Raw genomic sequence first — 24,218 nt, forward strand, 5'->3', positions numbered from 1 at the left:
CTCTCATGAGAGTTTTGGGGAGATTTCTGGGTAATTTTGTTCCTGTTTTTATAAGTAGCAGTCTTATGGTTTCTCTTTTAAGAAAAGACTTTTTTTCCGGTTCCAACATCAGGAAGCACTGATCTCTGAGACACCATCTCCAAGACTGATAGTCTCCTCAGGCAGATTTGAATCATCCTCCACAGGGTACAGTATGCTTAGAAAATGCTTTTCCCCGCTTTTGCCCTGGGAGATTTTGGGTACAAGACCTAGGACCTCATCTCCCACCAATTTCAGATTTTTCTCCCTTCCTCCATATTGCATGAACTCAATATATGTTGAGGGGACAAAAGTTAACCTTCATTCAGTAATTTTATTTGCTTTTTAATGTTAATATGTTAAATAATGGTGTGAAAATTGTATAAGTGGCTTTCTATTACTTTTACCTACTGAATACATTTTGTTCAGTTGGAAATACTTCCGACAGTGACTGAACTTGACAGTGAGGAGCTTATATATTATTATAACGGATTACTATTTCTTAAACTAAATAATGCGACAATGACTTATTGGAGGTGATGTCTTCTAAATAATATATTATTTTAAATTTAATTATTAAATTAGCTTTATTACCCAAATATATAGTGGGTATTCTGTATAAAATAATTTATCCTCAAGGTTGAAAAGTTATAACCCATATTCATTTTTCTCTAATGCTGAGCTATTTTTTCCTATTAGGGAAGACAAATGATTTACTCACATATATATTTAATATGGTCATAGTCCAATGCACTAACTACATGCCATTCTGTGCTTCCCTTGAGATAATACCTTTGTGTTTGGAGTATATTAAAGTATAACTTTTGGAAAATATATTACAAATAGTTTAATCTTTTGGATTCTTTTTCAGTGAAAATAATCAGGAAGGCTAGAAATGTATCAACCCCAAGTCATAGCCAACTACTAATTATTTGTTCTAATCAAGAATATTTGCCACCTAGCACAAGTAATCCAGAATATCAGATTTGCCAAATATCATTCATATTTGGCTCCAGAAATGCATCATAAGATCTTCAGTAGCCATTTCTGGGTCCCAATTAATTTTTTTTTCATATGCTATTGTGTTGGCTTTCATTCTTAAAGCCCGTATCGAAGGATGCCAGCAATTGACAGCCCTAAGGCCTGCTGTCTGCTGGGAGAATCATTTCAGCATTTTAATTTGTTATTTGGGTAATCTAGGGTTGAATGTATCTTCTTTGTGAGTTTTTAAAGAGAGGGAAGAAATCTTGAAGGATTTCTTTTAATATCTGTAGTTTCCATTTTAAGCTAGGCAACAAACAAAACCAGAAACACTCTACCTACACCCCCCAAAAATCTGATTTTGTGCATGCATTTTTCTCAAAAAATAAAAATTCTTCCAATATCTTATGGATGCTGTAGTTCAGAATCAACAATGTATATATCTCATTTTCCTCCATTATTACTACTTGAAATTAGGGGTGGTTCAAATGAAATCTGTGCTTCATTTGAGACACTCATTCTCGATTCCATCTTCCAACTGTAAATATTTCCACTCAGTGAGATGTGTGCCCTCTTCTCTGATACTCACGCACCTTCAGCTCCTCATTACAGCCTTTTGCCTCCTGTGTTGCCCATGGTTTCAGTCTCTCCATCAAAAAGGTGGGAGGAATTTTTCTTTATCTCCTATTACTACAACAGCCTTCTTCTTCCCTTCACTGTGAACCTGACACTGGCTTTCTTACCTTTTGTGCAGTGAGTCTTTCATAATAGCTAACAATGAGCCCTCTGTGTTCTCTCCTGCACACCCCTCTCCTCTCTTTTAGTTCCCCTCCTTCTTCTTCAGTTCCTTTACAAACTCTTCTTCTCCCATCAACCCAATGATAGGCAACACTGTATGTGGTCCATCTCTTCTGCTGCTGTCTTTCTACTGTGGAGGTCTCTGCATCTCAACTCCAGATGTGTGTTATGTTAACATTTCCACTGGCTACTCTACATGCATTTCCACTGGCTACTCTACATGCATTTCCACTGGATACTCTACATGCATTTCCACTGGATACCCTATATGCATTTCCACTGGATACCCTACATGCATTTCCACTGGATATCCTACATGCATTTCCACTGGATACCCTACATGCATTTCTACTGGATACACTACATGCATTTCCACTGGATACCCTATACGCAGTTCCTGATTGTCTTCATCCAATTCCACATGCTTGCTCTTTGCCATGCTATTAAGGCAATATCATTCTTTTAGTTATCCCAACCAGAAACCCTGGTCTTTAGAAATTTAGGTTATCAGGAGAAGCCACTCCCCCATGGGTATTTTTACTTCACGTGCTTTTTCTTACCCAAACTAGAATTCTTAGACTGCTCCATGACTTTGTGATTCTTGCTCAATTTAATTGACTTGGCTTCTTAGATGGTTCTCAAATGCGCCACCTTGTCTTCTGATTGGCACTGACATCACCGACGTCTGCATTCTTTCTCTTGGACTCTCCTGAAGTACTTACATACAGCTCCCTGTATGTAACAATGTTGAACATCTGTTTTTAATCTTCAAAATAATTTCTTTCCCCAAAAATCTTATATAGCTTTCTATCTTCTAATTGCAAACTAGTTTCTGATCTTTCTCATTCTTACTTCCTTTATGTACTCTCTTTCACTATATCCCAAGGATGACGTACTTTGTCATCTCCAATCCTCTATCTTCTGGGTTCATTCTTCTGGACATTCTGCAGGTATTCAAGTGGAACTCATGCCAGAGACCAAGAGTCACCCTAGAATCTTTCCTCCCCTGTGGCCAGCATGCAATGTCACTTTCATACACACATTGTTCGGTTTCTCATTCTCTCCCCTTCTTTCTATTTCTGTAACACTGTCTTCATCCAGGTCCTTGTTACTTCCCCTTGTTACTTCCCAGATTAAAGAAACTTCTTGCAAATTCTTCTTGCTCCAATTCTTCCTCCAATGTTCTGTTTGATTGATTTTTAAAAAGTAATTTTCAATCCATGAACTTTATTTTAAAATAACAAACTGATTATATTGCACTCTTGCTTAGAGTCATTCATTCAGTGTTTGATGGTTCTCTGTAGCCTTTGGTATAATGTTCATTCCTCTTAATTTGACACACTAGTCTGCATCTGTTACAAAATTTCCTATCTCTTTAACTTTATTTTATTTTTTGACAATTAACTGCTCAAGTGCTGTGCTGCCATCTTAGGGAACGCTGTACGTTTCCTTAAAACTTTTTGCAAACCCCTTTTATGTGGGTTGGTTTTCCAATCATCATCTTTTGAGTTCCTAATACCCTAAGTACTTGGAATACACATTTCCTTTTCCATAGCTGGCTGAGTAGTGCACTCATTTTGAGTTAGATGCCCTCTTCAATTATGAGCATTCTTCTGGGAGGCTAATCACAACGTATCACATTTAGTTATCTATCTCCTCCTCTTGTACTGATTTGTTTATCTCCCTGTGACACAAACTCATACCCCAAAGTCACTTGACCTTAAGTGACTTAACCTTTTTGCCTTTCAATCTTAGTCTGTGAAACAGATCCAGCATCCTTTTACCCCTTGGTGTTATTGAAGGATTCAATAAGATAGTGAATGCAATGTGTCCTGCAACACAGATCCTGCACAGTAGATGCTTGAGAAACAGGAACTGACATGGTGGGATGCTTCCCCCATGCTCACATGCTGAGTAAGCAATGGTGAACTTTGAAGCAACATTTTTCAGCTCATGGTGACTGAGGCCAGCATTATTAGTACCTGATCGTGGCCATATTTCTCCCCCCCACACACACACACTAGAATTCTAGCTTACTAAGAAACTTTCCCAAAGAACAATAAAAAATTATTCATGAGCCTTAGATATTATGCATACAATTGATTATGAAAATGTACCAGTAACCTAATTGTAGAATTCCTCCGTTATATAGCACAAATATATTTAAATAAGTCTTCTAAAAACTGCCAGAATTAGAGCATTTTTTTTCTTGTGCTTTTTGAATTGCTGGTAATACTTTGTTTTTATTTAATCAAAGCATATAAAATGTATATTTGTATTAGCATATGAATATATAGTTACTTAAAGCTATCCAGAAATATGTACATTTTCCTATAAATGTACATATATATTTACACACCCATATATATTTATTTATTCACACACACACATATATATATATATATTTATACACATAAAATACTTGGCCTACATTATTTTATCACATAATAAATAAGTCTGATCTATATGGTCAATGGAATATTTATTCTCTTCCTTAGCAATTTGATTCATCCTATCAACTCCAAATGTAGTATTGAGAAAACTCACCATCCTTTTACACACATGATCAACAAGATAATTTATCTCCCTGCATGATTCATTCCAAGGCTGTTAAAAGTTGGGCTGTTTTCATCTGTGAGTTGGTTTTAGCCTGTCCTAGCCCCTCACTACGAACCCATGTTAGTACCCTTTATGTTGCCTCCTTGACTCCTGGAGCACAGTCCTTTCCTACTGCACTGGGTTGGGTAGTCACGTAATATCTTGATTTATAACTAGGTTGTAATCCAAATAGGAAACAGGTGGAATCACAACTGGGTATGGTGCCTTGGATATTAATGGCTTGGCTCAGCCGTGGAATTTCTAAAGCTGTATACACTTTTTTTTGTCTTAATTATGCATTCATTAAAAGCTTTTATACCCCACAGAATAAAGTAAATATTTTTTGATCTCCATAGTGTGCTCCCAGACTGTAGATTTGCACAGCAGGGTCTTGATAATCTGAATAAATTGTATTTCCCCAAGGACTTTATCTTTCAAATAAGGTCATAAAGAAACGCAGCTCCCCCATCCTTGAATTTCTCAATGTGCCTTTTCTGCCTGAGAAGCAGAGTATATTATAGTAACAGACACATGTTTGTGGGCCACTATATTGTCTCAGTCTGTTCTTCTCATTCATCGCTGAAGTTGGTTTCTTTTTTTTAAGCTCAAGGACCATTTTATTCAAACTTGAATGAACAATGAGAGGAAAGGTGAGCTGTTCAGCTGCAGGAAAGAACAGCCTGAAGAACAGGAAGAGAGAAAGGCAAGCCTTTTGAAGTTGGGTCCAAGAAAGCAGGCGGGTGCCATGTTGGAGATCTGTGGGTAGTTGCCTGGGAAATGGAGGGTCTTCAGAAACAGTAGGAAAGTCTAGAGGGTCAGGGCAACTACACTATATTTTGGTTGATATGCAAACAAGAAATAGAAAGGGAAACAGAAAAGCCACCCATTATTACTTAGAAAAGCAGACAGGGTCAGCAATGAACTTATATAAGCAAGTAGTGGTAAAGTGTTTATACACACAAGAAAAATAATGATTTTTACCTGAGAGCTGTGATTTTTGATGATCCTTATTGAAAAGCAAAGTATTGTTCGGCATTCAACATTTCCTTCCTTCGTTTCACCCAGTCAGTGAGTCAAATTGGAAGAACAGGTAAAGCTCTTGCTGAAGCACCATTGACAGTAATTTTAAAGGAAATATCAGGTACAATAACTATTGCCCGTTTAGACTCCATTTTGAGGATGTCACTGTACATGGGTTTCTAGAACACACATCACATTTCCAGAACACATTGTCACTTTTCCTAGTCTTTAGATATGAAAATTTGACTTGAAATGCTGTCCACTGCCTGGGACAATCTGGGAGGCTCAACTTCAAATCATGTTCTTTTACTAAAATTCTAAACTAAAGATGCCATCAGTACCTTTATGACCCAGTGAAGGAGACAGAAAATAAAAAGTTAGAAACCCAAATAAGTGCCCACAATCATTTGACTCAAAACAATATATTTTGAGTCATTTTAATGGCACCTTGCAAATAGCAGACAGTTGTCAACATTTTTATGAATGTTTTATTCTGTGTTTAGGATGCCATATTTAGCTAATATTCAGTCTGTGTTCTGTTACCTGATTGTTTAGCATTAAGATGTTTAATACATTTAGTTAGCATTTGATAAATTACCTTTACGTTCTTTAAACGTTTCAGTATTTGTAGAGCAGGGGAGTCTGTTTTACTGTGAACCAAGAAATAAGATTAGTAAAAGCTAAATATTTACAGATACACTGTTTTACTTGCCTTCCATCAATTAAAACTTAACAAGTAGAGACTTTGTGAGGGATAAAGATGATATAAAGAAATAAATACACAGTCTGCACCTGAGGGAAAGGTCCACTGGGCAGCCATTGCTTGAAAGGTCAGAAAAGAAGCGGTCATCCAAGCTGGAGTGCTTTGCCATCCCAAGGAAGGAATCAGCCAGATCTGGGTGGTCCCCATGAGAAGAGTATTTAAGCTGAAGACCCGCTTTACAAGTCTTTTAGCCTGTTGTTTCAGTCTTTAAATGCTTTGCAAACAATAATCATTTGGGATGAGGAAAATTATGAGAGAAATCATCCCTGCTTGAAACTGTATGTTGCAGTTCTGGCTAATACTATGGACATTAGATTTTTCTAATTATCACTAAAACCAAGAAAAACCAGATTCTCTTTCGACATTTTGGGGAGTGAGAAAATAATTTGACATGGGTCAGATCAGAAGACCCAAGATGCACTGCAGCAGCCAGCCTTTGTTATCACAGTTGGGCTTTCTACTCTTCACTTACAGTGTGAAAACTCTGTCACCTAGATAGCATTGTGAGATATTTTCTTGAATTTAGATCAAGTAGTTGAGAATATCTTTCTCAATTATTAAGTCCTATCTATAATGAAGTTGTTACTTCTTCCATAACAGTCCTGGATATGTCTTATAACTTTTTTAAATGATATAACAAATATATTTCAGTTACAACAAATGGGAAGATTATTAGGATATTGATGATGGTTAGGATATTGTAGAATTTGCAAATTCTAAAATGCAAAAGTTACTTTCTGCTGCAGACAACTCCTGACTTAGGATGATTTGAGTCTCAGTTTTACCATGGTGTAGCAGCGACACACTGTAGAAGAAGGCATGCTTTGCATGTTGACCTTTCCCCGAGGCCATCTGTGTGTCTTGTGATAAGCTCTAGTTATGCTGTGCAGTGGTATCAAGCCATAGCTCCCAGTTAGCCTCACAGTCTCTAGGGTAAACAACCCACAGTCTGCAGAACACCGGCACAGAGCTATGAGATGTGGTAATTAAGTGTATAGTGTATTTTCAACTACTGTATTTTCAATACAAAATAGATTTATAAAGAGGTAACCCAATCATAAGCATTAGAGTTTAGTTGGGAACAAATTGTCCTAGCTCCTTACTGTATAATACTTGGCATTTGGTCTCAGTAAGTAGCTGACATGGTATCTTAATTTCACTTTGAGTTGACAGAACTACCAACAGAGCCATGCTGGTTTTAATAGAATATTGGGCTTTTTGGAATAATTTTGAGTCATTTTATAGTTTCTTGATTTCATACCCTGGGTGACCTTTTCTTTAGCACAGAAAAAAAATATCTGAAATATTATTCAATTTGCCCATCTTAGAGGTAAAAATTCTGGAAATCAAAAATGGAGCTTCTATTTACTTTACTCTTGAGAAATATTTGATATTATCCTCAATCCAAGTCATAGTTTTCACACTGATAGTATGTGTTGTTGGTGCTTATTATTCTTCCATAAGTCAGTGACATTCTTAGAACAAATTAGGGAAGAAGAGAAATAGCCATTATTCAGGTGCTGTGTCAATCAGGTTTCCCACCAGTAAGTGAAAGCATCTCTATGTTTTTTTTGTTGTTATTGTTTGTTTGTTTGTTTGTTTAAATCTAGGGCCCCCAGATTTGAGGTATCATGTTTTGGGACAGGTGTTGGGATGTGATCAGTAAATGTGATCACATGATAACAGTAGATGTGATCACATGATAACAAATTTTTCCTGTGTTGTATATAATTCCTGTATCGGGGGTATGATTACATTGCAGAGCTGGGTGGGCAAGGAGCTACTGAGAGGCCAGGGGGCCATTAAAATAGCTGAAACTCGATGGACATTGTTTCTGAAACACAGATCAGTGACTGGCAGATTGTATTGCAGTTGGTCCAGAGGGCACATCCTTTCACTATGGCACACAGAAGCTGGGCTGTCACTCATGGGCAGAGCATATGCAGACTCTAGATATAAGATTTCATATTTTTGCCACCCAAGAAGATCGGTGGAATGCACGTGAATCTAGATGACATTATCTGAGAGATAGGTTCACAACTACTTTGAATTACAGAGCAAAGTTGTTATAGAAATGTCATTATCAGCTTAGCTGAAATACTAAGAAATGCATTGGAATTTTTTGCCAGTGACACCCATCCTCATTCATGGGTCAGTGAGACCCATGAACAGACATCACAGAGGCCAAGACAGTCATTCCTCTTTGCCTTCCCTGTTTTGGGAAGATGGCAGGAGAGTAGCAGGGTCAACCAGACACCTCAGCCTCACTTGCTTCCTCCAACCCCTGTCTTCACCATATGACCATTTTGTCTTAAAGGGGTAATTATATTGACTATAATCCAAAGTAAGGCAGTAGTTAGCTTTTTGTGAGTTTTTTCCCCTCTTATGTCTTTCCCAAGTTAATCTCAAGAATAGCTCTTTTAAGAATCTCACAGGAATAAGCCATAGAAAAAGTCCAAATGTGGGAAATATGTAAGTTGTTGTGAATTATTGAAATTGGAAAAATAGCATTTATTCTATAGCTAGTAGAGTGTTGGGAACACACTTTGTGACTGTTCTGTAATTTAACTTGTCATTCGTATCATAGGAAACAAGTAGAAGGGAAAAGAGAAGCCAAATAGCCCTGAACCAAAGAAAAATAAATATTATTTAGAAAGATTCCCTGAAGAACAAAAATGTATGCCCTATAATTCTGAATAAAAACTAAATTTCAAGTGAGAACCAGTGTGACAGAAATCAAACCTTTTTAGAAGGCAAAGAAAGGCTTTCTTTTACTCAGGAGACTTTCTTGTTGCTGAGTTGTGATTTCCATTCAAACCTCTTGCCTCTCCATGCATGCTCTGAGTTTTTAAAGCCACAGAATGTAAGAGAATGGAAACAATCTCATAATTAAGGTAAAAATCACTTGGAAAGTGTCAAAATACTTTTGGTCCAAGTAGTCAGTCAGTAGAAAAATTATTCTTTCTTAGATTGAATGAAATTTAGGGTTTATTAAAACATTTTTTTTTCCTCAGAGACAAATGCTTGCATTCTGCTTGTCCATTGTGTGTACCTGTATTTACATTGTATTTTCCAGGTATCGTCAACTTGAATTATTATTACCAGGTTGTCTTCTTGGAAAATGGAGTGACCACTGGTTTTGTCTTTGTGCATTGGGAGAAGGCTAGAATGAGGCTAGGTGTGGTAGCTGATAGCAGTTTTCCCACGCATTTGGGAGGCAGAGGTAGGAAGATTGTCATGAACTCCAGGCTACACGGCATGGGCCACATAGTGATTTCCAGGCCAGCCTGGGCTGCAAAGTGAAAACTTGTCTCAAGAAATAAAAGAAAAAAAAAGTGTTGTGTGATATTTTGTTTGTTTTCTGACAAATAAAGCTTGCCTGAAGATCAGAGGGCAGAGCTAGCCACTAGTTAACCATAGAGAGACCCCGCAGTGGTGGCTCATGTGGTTAATCCCAGCACTTGGAGACCCACACCTTTAATCCCAGCACTCAGGAGGCAGAGAGAAAAAGTAATGAGGATGGGTGGAGACAGGATCTCAGCTCTTCTGGTCTGAAGATCCAGAGAGGTAAGAAATTACTAGTGGCTGCTCCTCTGCCTCTCTGATCTTTCAGGTTATTACCCTGATATTTGACTCTTGGTTTTTATTGATAAGACTAATTAGGTTCACGTTTCAAAAGAGAAAAAAATGAGAGAAAGTAAATAGGTAAGATTAGGGATGCTAATGAAGTATGAAAAGTGGCCTGCTTTGGATGAAGTTCCAAATTAGCTGGACAGGTTGGAAAGACATAGGCTATTTTGTCCACTTAATTTTAAGTAAACAAAAAAAATCTTTGGACTTTCTTCATTAAGTTCACAGGTTGACCACCTACCTGCTGCATGGTGAATACCAGGATGGTATCCAGGTGGATACATGAAAAATGACCCATAATCCTTGCCACCAAGAGCCTTGGATATGTGGAGGGATACAGATTTGTAATAAGTACTTCAGATACCTGCTAGAAATCTGTAGAAGGGAGGGTAGAAGCCCAAAGAGAATGTGATCAATTTGACCTGAACCAGGGAAATTGAAAAAGTAAAGTGAGATTTTTTCATTCATTCATTCATTCATTCATTCATTCACCCATCCATCTATTCATCCATTCAGCATGTACCTGACATTTAGAGTAGAACAGTAGATAAGACTAGCAGGTCGTCTTCCCGAAGGACTAATTTATTGGGTGCTGGACATGCACACATAAATACAGGTAAATGTAGAAGGTAATTACAGATGGGGATGAGTGTTGAGAGCAGACAAAGTAGAATAATGTGATAGGGTATCATCACATGGAGACAGAGAGGGGCATGCTGGGCATGATGCTTAGGAAAAAGAAAAGAAACCGTATTCCTTATTCAAAAGAAATTCGCACCTGCTGCTTCCCAAGTCTGGAACATTGTTCCTGCAGTTCCAGCTCCATCTTAATCCACAATGTAGGTTTCATGATTTAATGAGTTATGGTGAGGCCAACAAATAAGGAGGCAATTCTTATTTAAATGATAGTTTGAGCTGGTGCGATGGGTCTTGGCACTGCTAAAGGCACTTCCTCTAAGCCTGATTCCTTGAGTTCAAGTTCAGTCCCTGAGACCCACATGATTTAAGGAGAGAAACAACTCCCACAAATTGTCTTCATATCTCCACACAGCTTGCCACTTGTATGCATATGAACACACGCAAACACACACACACACACACACACACACACACACACACACACACACACACACACGTTATAAATTAATAAAGTAAAACATTACAAATCTTAAAAGGTACAAACATCAAAAGAATTGATAAAATGTAAACACCCAGAAGATGGGAAGAAATAGAAAGACTGTAGTAGATGTGCATCACCTGTCTCCCTAAGTCAGTGTCTGCTCTTCCTTCACCTGTCAGCCCCATGTTCTCAGTAAACCCTAAGTAACTTTTCATTGCAGATCAAACCTCTGCTACAGCCACCCAGCCTCATGATCTACCCTTTGGAGTTTTTACCTCGGTTATATGTTGATAAGGGGATAGACAAACAGACAGACAGACAAACAGATCTTCCAGAAGACTGCCCTCTACAAGGACTGGTCCTCACCTATCGCTGGTTGCAGTGTATTACAGTGCCCGTTGGGTTCGTCCCTTTTGTTGTGAATGTGCCAGAGGTTTTCACAGCTGGAGCCAAGCCAGTCTGGTTAGTGATACTGCTCTGCAGGATGAGAAATTCAGCAGGATCCAGGTCATGGAAGACAGTGCAGTGTTTTCAGTTTTATTTATTTTTTTCCTATAAGCAAATGAGAGTCTGTTACTAAGCTTTTAAAAATTCTCTTAAAAAGTTTTGCTTATATGAAAAAGAGATGACTTTATGGAACAGTTGTTAGAGAGTGAAGGGCCCCCGGGGTTTATGGACACAAACTTTAGTTATGGCTGCTTTCTGCTGAAACTGGGGGGTTGAAGGGCTAAGGTCCAGTCCCTCCATCTTCGGTGGGGTTTTTAATTTGATTTATATTTAGTTGTTAAATTAGGAAGAACTGGCATCACAAATGTTGAATTCTTACCTAAGTGTAAGAGATGTGTATTTAAGTTTGTTTTTATGTCTTATAGTTTTTACATACATTTTCTTTATCATTTGTTATTCAATATATGTCTAAGTATTTTATTGTTTTAAAATGTCATTTATTTATTCTTTGACAATTTCATACGTGAAGACAATGTATCTTAAGCCTACCCACCCCCAACACTTCTCTCCCACTCTCTCCAGACAACCCTGAGCGTATCTTCCCCCCACTGGTGTCCACTTCATTCTCTCTCATATATATATATATATGAGTTTTAAACAGTTCATGGTATGGTCAGATTCTTACATAAAGAGAGAATTGTGAATTTGATACCAGAGGCAGGAATTGTAATTTTTGACAGTTCCAGAAGTCCAGACAAGAGATGATAAGGGACATAAAAGAAATGCTAATAAGGAAGGACAGATAGGATTTGGCTATTGACTAGATAGCTATAAGAGAAGAATATAGGCCAGTGTGGGGGCTCCTGATGCAGAAATCTAAATGTGGCCATTCTCCAAGAAGATACAGAAGAGCTGAGAGTTGATTCAGCAGTCACAAGCACTTGTTACTCTAGTAGAATACCTGGGTTTGATTACAAGTCCAGTTTCAGGGGATCCCACATCCTCTTCTGACTTCTGGGGGCACTGAATGCATGTGGTGCACAGACTTTCACATGCATAAAATAAAATAAATACATCTAAAATTGTTTAAGTAAAAGAATATACAGAAGACGCAAGCTCACAAAAAACAGGTACATTTTGGATATGCTAGTACAATAGGCTATCGGATGGATAGCTGAGAGACGCCCCTTTACAGCTGGTGAGAAAATGGATTCTGAGCTAAGGAAAATGACTTGGATAGTAATATAGGTTGGAGGACCATGAAGTTATGAATTTAGCACTCAAGCCTATATTTTCCTTTTTATTTGGTTCTTTTCTTTCTTCCCTAATGTTTTGGTACACTTTATTTCAGGTAATGGATATCTAGAGAGGCCATATCCTTCATGTTAACCTTCTTGCCTCAGTGATGTGCCACCTCCAGCATGGCTTCAGGGACAGACCTGTCTGGTGAGGCGAGGGAGTGAAGAAATCACCAACATAGAGACACATAGACACACAGTAAAGCTGGGATCTGGTAGAGTAGGTTATCTAATTGAGAAGCCATTGCACACCAGAAGCTCAGTGTGTGTGTGTGTGTGTGTGTGTGTGTGTGTGTGTGTGTGTGTGTGTGTGTGTGTGTATGTGTGTATATATGTGTGTATGTATGTGTGTGTGTGTATGTGTGTATGTATGTGTGTATGTATACAATTGAACAGAGAGGTGAGGTTATTGCATACAGTTGGACAGTCACAAGGAGACAGGTTTAAGCTAATCTCAGTAGGAGCAGTCTCTATAGGTGGGCAGCCTTCAGACTGTAAACATCCAGGGAGAGAGAACTATGGTGGACATTTTCTACACACACTATCAACATCTTCACATGGTCAAGAGGAAGGCTTTTCTATCCCTCTGAAATGGTGTTGCCATTTTCCCATAGGTCTGAGGCTAAGGTCCTTGCCATGGCTGCCTCATGTCAACAACACACAATCACGGGACTTCAAACATTTAAAGCCTCCTCCACTCCCGACATTGATGAGCTTTGGTTTCCAGATACAAAGCCACAGTGGTTTTTAGGCATTCCTGGTTTTGCTCTGACAGGCCCCAGTCTGCTCTATACTTTGCATGAGCCCAGTTGTTGTGGGAAGTGCTTTTCAAGAGGTGTCTCCAAGAGAGCCCCATGAGTTGGTTGGCTGTTTTTCATTTGTAAATGGTGACTAGTGGGAGTCTGGTGATGGCCTACCAGTATAGTAGTACCATATCTTCATGACGGTGGAGACCTGTCCATCCCTACTGTCCTGAGTCGCCTCTATGTCTGTGGTGTTCTGCCTTGAATACAAGTATTTTTTTTTTATTTTTTCATTTTGGTGGGGTGCACATAAGCAACCTCTTTTTTATAAAGCCTAGAATATAAATGTGTGTGTGTGTGTGTGTGTGTGTGTGTGTGTGTGTGTGTGTGTGTGTGTGTGTACGTGTACATTGATAGTGATTATCTCTGCCTGATGAACTGATGCATGGTTTTCCTGAAAGCTCACAGATCCTATCTGCCCCAATAGGAGGGGTGTGTGCTACTGCATCATGGTCTCAGGGAGGTGGGTTCTCCATTCCCCTCAACTTCCCATGGCACACAGTTGAACTACAGAGATGTCAAGTATGTGTGGCAGGGTGGACAAAAGCTTCTGACATAGCTGGGAATCACTGGAGGTTTGGGGACATTGTTCTTAAGGAGCAATGCAAAGATGGAGCCTAAGCTTCTTCATCTCAAAACCACTGTTTCTCTCACACAGACAGATCCAGTGGCCTTCTCATTTGCTGCTCAGTTTTTTATGGCACATAATTCTTGGATTTTCAGTAATGTAGTCCTGAAGAAGATTAAAGAATGACCTTTAAAGGAAACACAGTGGGGCTGAGAAGACGGCTGGGTTGTAAAACGCTTACTGTGCCAGACTGAGGACCTGAGTTTGCAACCCCAGCACCCAGATGGGCATGGCAACCTGTATCTGAAACTCCAGTGTTGTAGGGAAGACAAGTGGATCCCCAGAACCCAGTGGCTAGTCAGTCTTTCCACACTGCTGTGTTCCAGCTATAGGGAAAACCCTATGTCAAAAAGTAAGGGGTGGAGAGATCAAATAAGACACATAACAGACATGAGCGTCTGGCCTTCACAAACATACACATGCATGTACACACATGTGTTTGTGTACACATACATGAATACACCCACATCAACATGCACATATAACATACACACATATACGCATGCAAAAATTTTTCAAAGGGACTGGGGAGATGATTAGTGGTTAAAGTGCTTCCCGAACAAACATGAGTGCTGACTGGAGTTTGGATTTCTAGAACCCACAAAAATGTCAGATGGATGTGGCAGCCTGCCTGTAATCCAGCCTTAGAAAGCAAAGGCAGGATCCCAGAGCAAGCTGACTGGGGAGACTAGGCAGTTGGGTGAGTTAAGGGTTTCACTGAGAGAGAACTGCTTCAATGAATAGGATGGGAGTGGGATGCAGGATGATTCCAAACATTGATGCTGAGCCTCCCTTATGCATACACACCTATGTACACACCCACCCACCAGCATGCATGTGCCTACACACAGGCAAACACATATGCTGAAATGGAAGAAAATAAAAATAAAAAAATAACAAAAACAACATTGGGGGGAACATAATTTGGGTGAGTAGGGAGATGGGAAGGATCTAGGAGAAGTGAGGGAAGACATTTTCAAATTATATTGTATAAAAAGAAAAAAGAACAGTTATTTAAAACCCCTCATTAAAATAATTGTCTAAATTATCTACACTTTTGAAGTGGACTGCTTTTAAGTCATGGGCTTATAATTGGAAGAAACCCAGAATGAGTGCTGAAAGTTAGAAAGACCCCTGGTGAAGTGTGTTCAGTTACCATTCCATAAGTTCATGCTTTCTTCACTTGCTGCATGCCCGTCACCTTTGCACTATGGGTGTTTCTGCTCCTGTCCACTCTCCTCTTTGTGCCATGATGCCGGCCACTGAATCAGATGATGCTGGCCACTGAACCAGATGATGCTGGCCACTGAATCAGATGATGCTGGCCACTGAACCAGATGATGCTGGCCACTGAATCAGATGATGCTGGCCACTGAACCAGATGATGCTGGCCACTGAATCAGATGATGCTGGCCACTGAACCAGATGATGCTGGCCACTGAATCAGATGATGCTGGCCACTGAACCAGATGATGCTGGCCACTGAATCTAGCCACTGAATCAGATGATGCTGGCCACTGAATCAGAATCCTGCCACCCCTGCAATGGTTGCAAAGCAGGCTTTGGAAGAACAGCAGAGTAATGCTGTGTGACACCAAAATATTTTTCAGGGCTCCAAATTGATGAATTTGCTTCAAAGATGTACTCCATCCCACAGACGTGTCCTGAAGTGCACACTAGAATCTCCTCTTCTTTCTGCCAGCCTAGTACTTACCAATCCTAAGAAGTAAACTTTGAAGGACAATTTTAAGTATACTTGAAAAGCTAGTCCTGTTGCTCCTATATTCCTTTGATAAAATGTGAATAAGAAGTCAGGCTATTTTTGAGTGAAAAGCATGAGCGAATCCTCAGATGTTTGCATTGTAGTGGACTTCAGTGGTCATCTGTTTCGATAAATATCATTTGGAAGATAAGCATTTAGTCCTTTAAAACTTGATGGCAAATAGACCTATCGAGAATCTTATAGTTGGGGCTCCCCTTCCTTGCCCCACCATATCAGTGAAGTTTCATCAGAGGTTTTTTTTTTTTTTTTCAGTAGATTGTGGTTAACACAGAGAATCACAACTGGTTGGCATAAAGAGAATAAGATATTGTGAAGTGCTCAGCCCTAAATAGGACATATCATACCCCTCCTTTAAAGTTAATGATCATCGTGGAAGAGGTGGAGGACATGTTGAAAGAGCCTGAGCAGTGGATTTCTGTAGTGACACAGTATGTCATTGACATTGCTGGACATGCCAGGGCTGTTACACATATGAACCCTCAGCTCAGCAGCCGTGACTGCATGCATAAGACCTGGGCAAGATCAAACCAGCTAAAATCCCATTATGGAAAGGAACGGGGCTCATGAAGTCCCACCCTTAACTGAGGCATGACTGGAAACTATTGACTGCTAGGGGAAAAGGATTCAGTTTTCTTTATGAATATGGCCCCTAAGAGGCAACCATGCTCCAGGAGGTTATCCTACACCCAAGCAGATATAGGCAGCACTAAGTGGACTCTGGTTTTAAAAAAAATGGAACACGTGAACTTGTGGTATATACGATCCCATAATATTTGAGCATTTAAATGAGTATCAGATTTTTAAAATACTCATTTAAACTGGCAATTATCATGAAATTATGTATATAATAATAGGATAAATATTGTTAGAATTTTTAATAGTCTTAGAAAACTAGGAAAAGGAAATATGTCATGTTTAAATAAATAGGTCTGTGGAATAAATGGATGTCTCATAGCATCCTCAAGTCCTGCTCTTACAGAACACTGCCCACATATTAATGACAATGAAGTAAGAGTGAAGGGAATCTAATGCACCATTATTCTTATTCTACTTAAGTACGCAAGCTTTCCATCAACACATGTATGTACCACCCTGGCTCTCACAGGAGCACAGTAAAGGAGTTCCTGGGGGCTACAGCTTTATGGATATAATTTCCTAGAATCCTGGCTATACGTTTGAGAGCATGGCTTCAGAAACTTAGGGAATAAGTAGGAGGAATGTTACTGGTGTTCTGAATGTTCAAGGCTAACAAAACAAGGTCCATGTTTAGGGGGATTTGATATATATTCAAGACATGAGTCTTTTCTGTGAGATTAACTCATTTGCTAAGATGTACATGTAAATTTTGTCTTTTAATTCCATTAAGACGGGGTGAGTTGTTTTTATGTACAGACATAAAGAGGCTGAAGTTTCAGAAACAATGCAAAGTCAGTGTGTCTTTGGGTTTATACTTAATCCTCAATCCCCACTTAATTGCTCTTGTATTACCTTCAGTAGACAAAGAGCTAAACTGCAGGCCTGTTGAAACAATGATTGTCCTTGTATAGTCAGGGTTCTCTAGAAGACAGATAGAACTGATAGAGTGTGTGTGTGTGTGTGTGTGTGTGTGTGTGTGTGTGTGTGTGTGTGTTTACACAGGGGATTTATTAGAATGACTTACAGGCTGTGGTCCAGCAAGTCCAACAATGGCTGTTTACGGATAGAAAGTCCCAGATTCCAATAGTTGTTCACTCCATGAGGCTGGGTGTCTCAGCTGGTCTTCAGTATGCAATGGAATCCTGAGGAAGTAGTCTCTGATGCCAATGAAGGGTGAAGGGAGAGTAAAGGCAAGCAGGCAAAAATCAAGTTTCTTTTTTTTCTTGTCCTTCATAAAGGCTGCCATGAGACGGTGTGGCCCGTATTTAAGGCATTGAAGGAGGGGTATGATATAGATGTCCAACCTCAAATTAACTAAAAATTCCTCACAGGTGTGTCCAGCAGCCTGGATATTTAGTTAATTCCAGATGTAGTCAAGCTGACAACTAAGAATACCCATCATAGTCTTTGTTGGTAAGGACTTCCAAATGCTTCCAAAAAGTTGCAAAGTAGCATTTCAGCCAGCAAAAACCAGGATGCCCTTTCAGGAAATCCCCTTTTTGAAGACCTCTTTAAGAAGATGGGTTTAGGGCCTGAAGAGATGGCTTAGTGGTTAAGAGAACTCTGCTCTTCCAGAGGACCAGGGTTCAGTTCCCAGCACCCACACAGCAGCTCACAACTGTAACTCCAGTTCCAAGGGATCCCTCATACAGACATGCATGCAGGCAAAACATCAATGCACATAATATAAAAATAAATAAGTTATTTTAAAAAGAATGTGGGTTTGAGGGATAAGAAAAACTTAAAGCCTTATAATTGGTAGGGTAGGGGGATGTCCTTAATATTAATGCCCCCACTACCTGTTAAGAAAGTAGTGGTGAGTGGACCTAATTTCTTGCCTGTTCTATGTGGATTCCTAAGAGTTTTTTTTTTTTATGTTTTTTTTTTGGCACCCAGGAACTAAATAGCTTTAATTACTTGGATCTGTACAGACTTGCTGACCTCTTTCACCTCACTTTGTTGGAGAAGGCAGTGATTGATTTCCTAGTGAAGCATCTCTCGGAGCTCCTGAAGAGCCGCCCAGAGGACGTTCTCACGCTGCCCTACTGCCTGCTTCAGGAGGTGCTGAAGAGTGACCGCCTGACCTCCCTGAGCGAGGAGCAGATCTGGCAGGTAAGCATGCTGCCTGGCCGCCTCGGAGAGGCGTGCCGTGATTAGAAAGGGAAGGATTCGGGTGCAGCAACCACTGTTCGATGAGGCTTGGCTGCCAGATGTACTGAAGTCCTGCTCCTGCGGTGGGCAAGTCATTGGTGGACACCTGCCGGTCTGAAGCCCATCGTGGAATGAGACCAGCACTGCGGCGTCCTCAAACCTAGGTAAATCAGAAAAGGGAAGGGATTTTTCCCTTGAAACCAAAAGCATTTCTTAAGCTGAATATGAGCAGAATAGATTGTGAAACAATTTAATACATATTTAAGCTGCTGAAACAAAAGGAGTTTGGAGTTTTTGGGAAAACCATTCATAAATATTTCTTTTAAAAACTATTTTAATGAGAAAAACTTAGAAATAGCTTTTAGTAGTTCAAATAAACTTTTCCATTTGAGTTTTTAACTAATTTATAGATAACTTATTAGTTAATGAGTTTTGAAGTTTGCTAATTTTTATGCTTTAAGTTTGGGCAAAGGACTTGTCTACAAGTCAATAATATGAAAGTGAACAGGTAAATTAATACAAGTGGTCATAGATAAACACAAGTGTTCAAACATGGTTGTACTCTGGAATCTTCGGCATTTTTAAAATACTTGGCTTGGAGTCTATTCCAAAAATTCCTAAGAGTATAGTGTGCATGTCTAGGGAATTTGGATTTTTTTTTAAAGTTGTTTCTTTTATTTTTAAGACTGTACTATAATTACATTATTTCTCTCTTCCCTTTCCTCTCTCCAAACCTTCTCATATACCCCCTTGCTCTCTTTCTAATCCATGGCCTTTTTTCCCCCACTAATTGTTGTTACATGAATATAAGTATATGTATATATGTATATACTTCTAAATATAACCTGCTTGCTCTGTATAATGTTACCTGTATTGTGTTTTCAGGGCTGACCATTTGATACTGGATAGCCAGTGGGTGTGCTCTTCCCTGGGGAAGACTATTTCTCTGCTCTCAGCTTTCCTTCGTTGACTGGAGTTCCTGTGGTTGGGTTGAGGCCTTGTGGGTTCTCCCTCCCTCCATGTGGACATGTGTATTGTCACCTTTCTTTGGGTGGTCACGTGGGTGAGACTTTAGGGTGTAGCTTCTGATGTCACTAGGAGACAGAATTGCACAGCAAGCTTCCTGATCCTCTGGCTCTTACAGTCTTTCTGCCTCCTTTTCCAAACCGTGCTCTGAACCTCAGGTGTGGCAGTGTTTGGATTTTGTTTTGTTTTATGGCCTGGCTAGAGGAAGTGTGTATGGGCTGGGCTTGTTCTCGGCTTGTGTTCTGTTTCCTGCTCCTGCCACCATGGCTTGCTCTACCATCTTGGAGTCTATGTAACCGTAAGCCCCAATAAACCATTTCCCTAGTTGCCTTGGTCATGGTGTTTCATTTTTGCTATAGAAAAAACATACATAATTCTTTCACTATTTGGCTATGCATATTCCAAGATGATTTATTTTTATTTTAATTTTTTAAAGATTTTTTTTCCTTCATTAAGAAATTCCCAGCACCCACATGGCAGCTCACAACTGTCTGTAACTCCTGATCCAGAGGATCCAGTACCTTCACACAGGCATACCTGCAGGCAAAATGTCAATGTACATAAAATAAAAATAAATAAATTTTTAGAACAACTAAAAATAATTCAGCTGTACTTATTTGTTACCACTTGCACAGCCTTGATGCAGGGATCGGGTGCTTGGACCTGCCTCAACTGAATGTACCAGGCTTGCTGACTCCCCATGGGAGGCCTTACCTTGCAGGGAGGGAGGTGGGAGGAGACGGAGGAGGGAAGACAGGGGGATTTGTGGTATATAATGTGGGAGTATCCATTGAGACTGGACTACCCAGTCTGCATTTTGATTGGTTGTGGTTTTCTATAGTGGTCTCTGTCTGTTGTAAATAGAAGTTCCTTTGATTAGGGGTCAGGAATACTTGTATCTGTGGGTATAAGGAAAAACATTTAGAATGTAGTTAGGGATTATGTTGGTTTAGTAAAGTGGTGGTTGGAGGTTCACCTTCAAGATCCATGAGTTTACTAATATTGGGTAGTTGGCTTGGTCTCCAGTACTAGGCATGATTTTCCTGTTGTTGAGTGAATCTTAAGTCCAATTGGAGAGTTCTTGGTTACTCCCAAGGAATGTGTCCATAACTGCATCCTTCAGGTTAATTTGCCACGCTGGCCATTGTGTGGTTCATAAGGGTCATAGCTGCAGTGCTATTGGTTGCTTCCCTCCTTTGGAAGTTTGTGTAGCGACTTCTGGTACCGTGAAAATTGGTCCTTAAGGAGGAGGCATTCAAGTCAGCTCCCGCTCAGGGGACTCTGGTCTCTGTGTTTGAAGTGCATGGTGTCTTTAGCAATAGGGGCCTTAACCATCCACATCTGGGGGCAACCAAGAGCATTAGAAACACCCTGTAAGTTTGGGGAGTCTCTTGGACAATTCTGATCAACCTCTCAAAAGAGGGCTTCTTAAGCCTGTTGTCAGGGTTTCTGTTAGATACTCTTTGGCTCTGGGAGGGAGCATTGTCAGCCCAAATAAGAAAATTTCTTTTAAACTATATATGTATATACATAGATTTATGTGCATAATAGTTTTTTTAAGACAGATAACAGTATGATTTCTTATGGCTTTTTCTGACATCCTTACAGTTATTTTACCTCCTCCTTCCTTTGCATTTATCTCTTACTCCCCTCCCCAATTAGAGTCCCCCTTTCCCATTTCCCGGATCAGATCACTTATACCTCGCTATTCCCCTCTCTGTTGCTCCCCCAACCCCTCCCCCAACCCTATCCCTTTTCACTTTCAGAAATATTTCCTTATTGCAATAGATGGATGTTGAGACCTCAAATGAAACCAAGTTCTTCTTACACTCCAGTGGGAAAAAACCATCTCCCTCTTTAGTTCATTATGCATTCGCTGCTGCTTTCACAAGCCCATCCTTTCCTCTGACTATAGAGCCTTTTCACATCCTGTCACTGCTTTGTCTAGGGGACGGGGAGGATGCTTTTTGTTTGAAAGTTGATTATTCAATTTAAATCCTCTTCTGCTCATCCCTAGTGACTGTCCTTGGATACCGCACCTGAAGTCTTGGGGATACACAGCCCATTTCCCCCTCTCCCTTCACTGTCTATCTCATTCTGCAGCACTGTCTACACATCTTGAAACTGGGAATGCTGTGCCTGCAGGATGATATGAAAAGTGGCTATCGTTCCCAAGTCCTAGGAAGAGTTCAGTGTTCTATTGGCAGAGGAAGCAGTAAGCTCCTATCTTACCAGGCATATTCCGGGAGTTATGTTTTGTTTGTTTGTTTGTTTGACCACTGGTCAAAATGTGTCCTAAACACTTGATTCTATTGATGTATAACTTTCCTGATACCCTGCTTCCTTCTCTGAACTTTAATCAGCAGCTGTCTTTCTTTTTATTGAAAATAGTTAGCGATAAGGGCCAGGTGGGTCGCAGATGTTTGAAACCTTATTGACTTATCGGCACAAGAGGCCTGAGGAGTGGCTGTCTCCGTCTCCATCTCTTAACAAGCAGAGTGAAGGCTCTGTACTTGGCTCCAATTTACAGTGCAGAGCTGCCTTCAAACCAAGTCTGTTGATACCAACCACATCTCTCCACTAGTCCACAGCCTTGATTTAAAAAGAAGTTACAAGTGTTGGCTGCTTCGTGGGCATTTCTGGGAATGTGTATTCAGGCAGTGGTTCCAAGTGTTGGTGAGGATATGGTCTGGCGGGGATTCCAATCATCTGACGCTCTCCTCTGTCATATAAAGCATCAGGAGTTACTATGGCCAGCTCAGAGTATGAAGTAGCCAAATTCTTTTTACTTCATTAAGGGGAAAAAACGGACTAGATTGTGTACTTCTCTTTTCTAACAAGATTGAGAGTTGAGGCCACACATTCCTGTGGCATCTGTCATTGTGGCATGGTTGAAGGCATTGCCAGAGGTAGACACAGTAATGTGCAGATATCTGAATATCAGGAAAATTTCACTCTGTCTGCTTAGAAGCTATCTTATTTGTCCCTTTCAAGGCTGCTAGTATTACAAAGTAGAATTTTAGAAACAGGTTTCTGCAGGTAGTAAGATAGTTTTTTAGACCTGGTCACCAAAAAGGAATTAAAAGACTCCCATAAATATTATCAATTTAGGCAATAAGAAATTGTTTTTGCTTTATCTTAGTAAGTAAGTAATTCCCTCATACTCAATAGAGGAAAATCAAATCAGGCCAACTCTAGTGCCTCAAGTATAGTTAAGTTCATCATTTTTTGCTGAGGTTATACTAGTAATGCAATATACCATGGAAGAATCTAATATTCAGCCCAGGGTAAAGATTGGGTCTGCCAGAGGATTAGTGTCAGGGTGCTTTATAGAAGTGAGACTTGACGGACAGGCTGGAGACAGATCTACAGAATCTCATTAAACTGCTGAATTGTTCATTACAGAACGTTCTCACTGTAATAAAGTGCTCATTGACTTTGACAAATCCCCATCCCATGTCTTAAAGAACAGTGAAGAAGGGATGCTGAGGAAGAGAAAGGAAATTGGCACAAAGTAGGGTGGGTAATGGAAATGCGGATGAGGGGTAGTGCCGTGTGATTAATATGTGCAGCATAGCTAGGTGAGCCATAGTCAACACGCACAAGTTTACCCAGGTGGCTGTCTCACTACATTCTGATAATGTAATCTGGGACAATCCCTTCTTCAGAGAAAGGTCTCATTTTCATTATTTACCAGTTTGGCTCTGAAGACCTGTCATAAGGGCCATTAAATTATTCCCACTGCACAAACTAATTTATTTATCTTTTCCTTTTTCTGTCCCTCCCCTTGATAAAGGATGCTACAACCTACAGTGACCATTTTGTGGATCCATGAGCCTCCTAACATTATTCCTTGTTTCTGCATTTTCTTTGTCCATTTGAGTTTTTGGGGGGTTGGGGGAAGGGACTATGTGTCCTCAGCTGGCCTGGAACTCACTCTATAGACGAGGCTAGCCTTGACCTCACAGATACCATTTTCCTCTACCTCCAGAGTGTGCAGAATAAAGGCGTTCACCACCATCCTCAGACCGTTTGATCTTTTTACACTTTAAGTCTCTTCTTGGTCTGTCCCAGACAGTTTTTCCTTCCTTTGGCCAATCGTTACTTGGTCTGTTGGTTAACTTCATTGTCTTTTCCAAGGAAACAGAGATATTTGAACCACAGTTGTATCTCAGATGTTTTATGACCTAACAGGACTTTCAATATATATTGTTTGAAGTCCTCCTCAGTATAGCTCAACAATTTGGTTTTATGTTTTTTTTTTTTTTTTTTGGTTTTTCGAGACAGGGTTTCTCTGTGTAGCTTTGCGCCTTTCCTGGAACTCACTTGGTAGTCCAGGCTGGCCTCGAACTCACAGAGATCCGCCTGGCTCTGCCTCCCGAGTGCTGGGATTAAAGGCGTGCGCCACCACCGCCCGGCTGGTTTTATGTTTTGAAGAAAATGGTTTCTCAAGTTCCAAATGAAAACCACCAAATTATTTGCTTCAAAGAAAGAGGAACCACAACTGGCAAAAATGAG

The 24,218-nt window shown here is 39.9% G+C and overlaps 1 protein-coding gene across 9 annotated transcripts in view; it reads left to right on the forward strand.

The window, feature by feature from the left end:
- Klhl32 (kelch like family member 32) overlaps positions 1–24,218 on the forward strand; it is a 231,289-nt gene that overhangs the window by 146,935 nt on the left and 60,136 nt on the right. For 6 of the 9 annotated variants that reach the window (XM_052715096.1, XM_052715100.1, XM_052715093.1 and 3 more), the window contains one exon: positions 18,420–18,635. In XM_052715096.1, coding sequence (XP_052571056.1) covers positions 18,420–18,635 — 216 coding nt within the window. Of the gene's footprint in view, positions 1–18,419; positions 18,636–19,559; positions 20,028–21,360; positions 21,916–24,218 lie in introns of those variants that run through there. The other 3 variants (XM_052715101.1, XM_052715099.1, XM_052715098.1) reach the window with 3 other exon arrangements.

This window comes from Peromyscus californicus, unplaced genomic scaffold (assembly GCF_007827085.1).
Source record: "Peromyscus californicus insignis strain IS unplaced genomic scaffold, ASM782708v3 Scaffold_5__1_contigs__length_169319896, whole genome shotgun sequence".
NCBI classification, from domain to species: domain Eukaryota; kingdom Metazoa; phylum Chordata; class Mammalia; order Rodentia; family Cricetidae; genus Peromyscus; species Peromyscus californicus.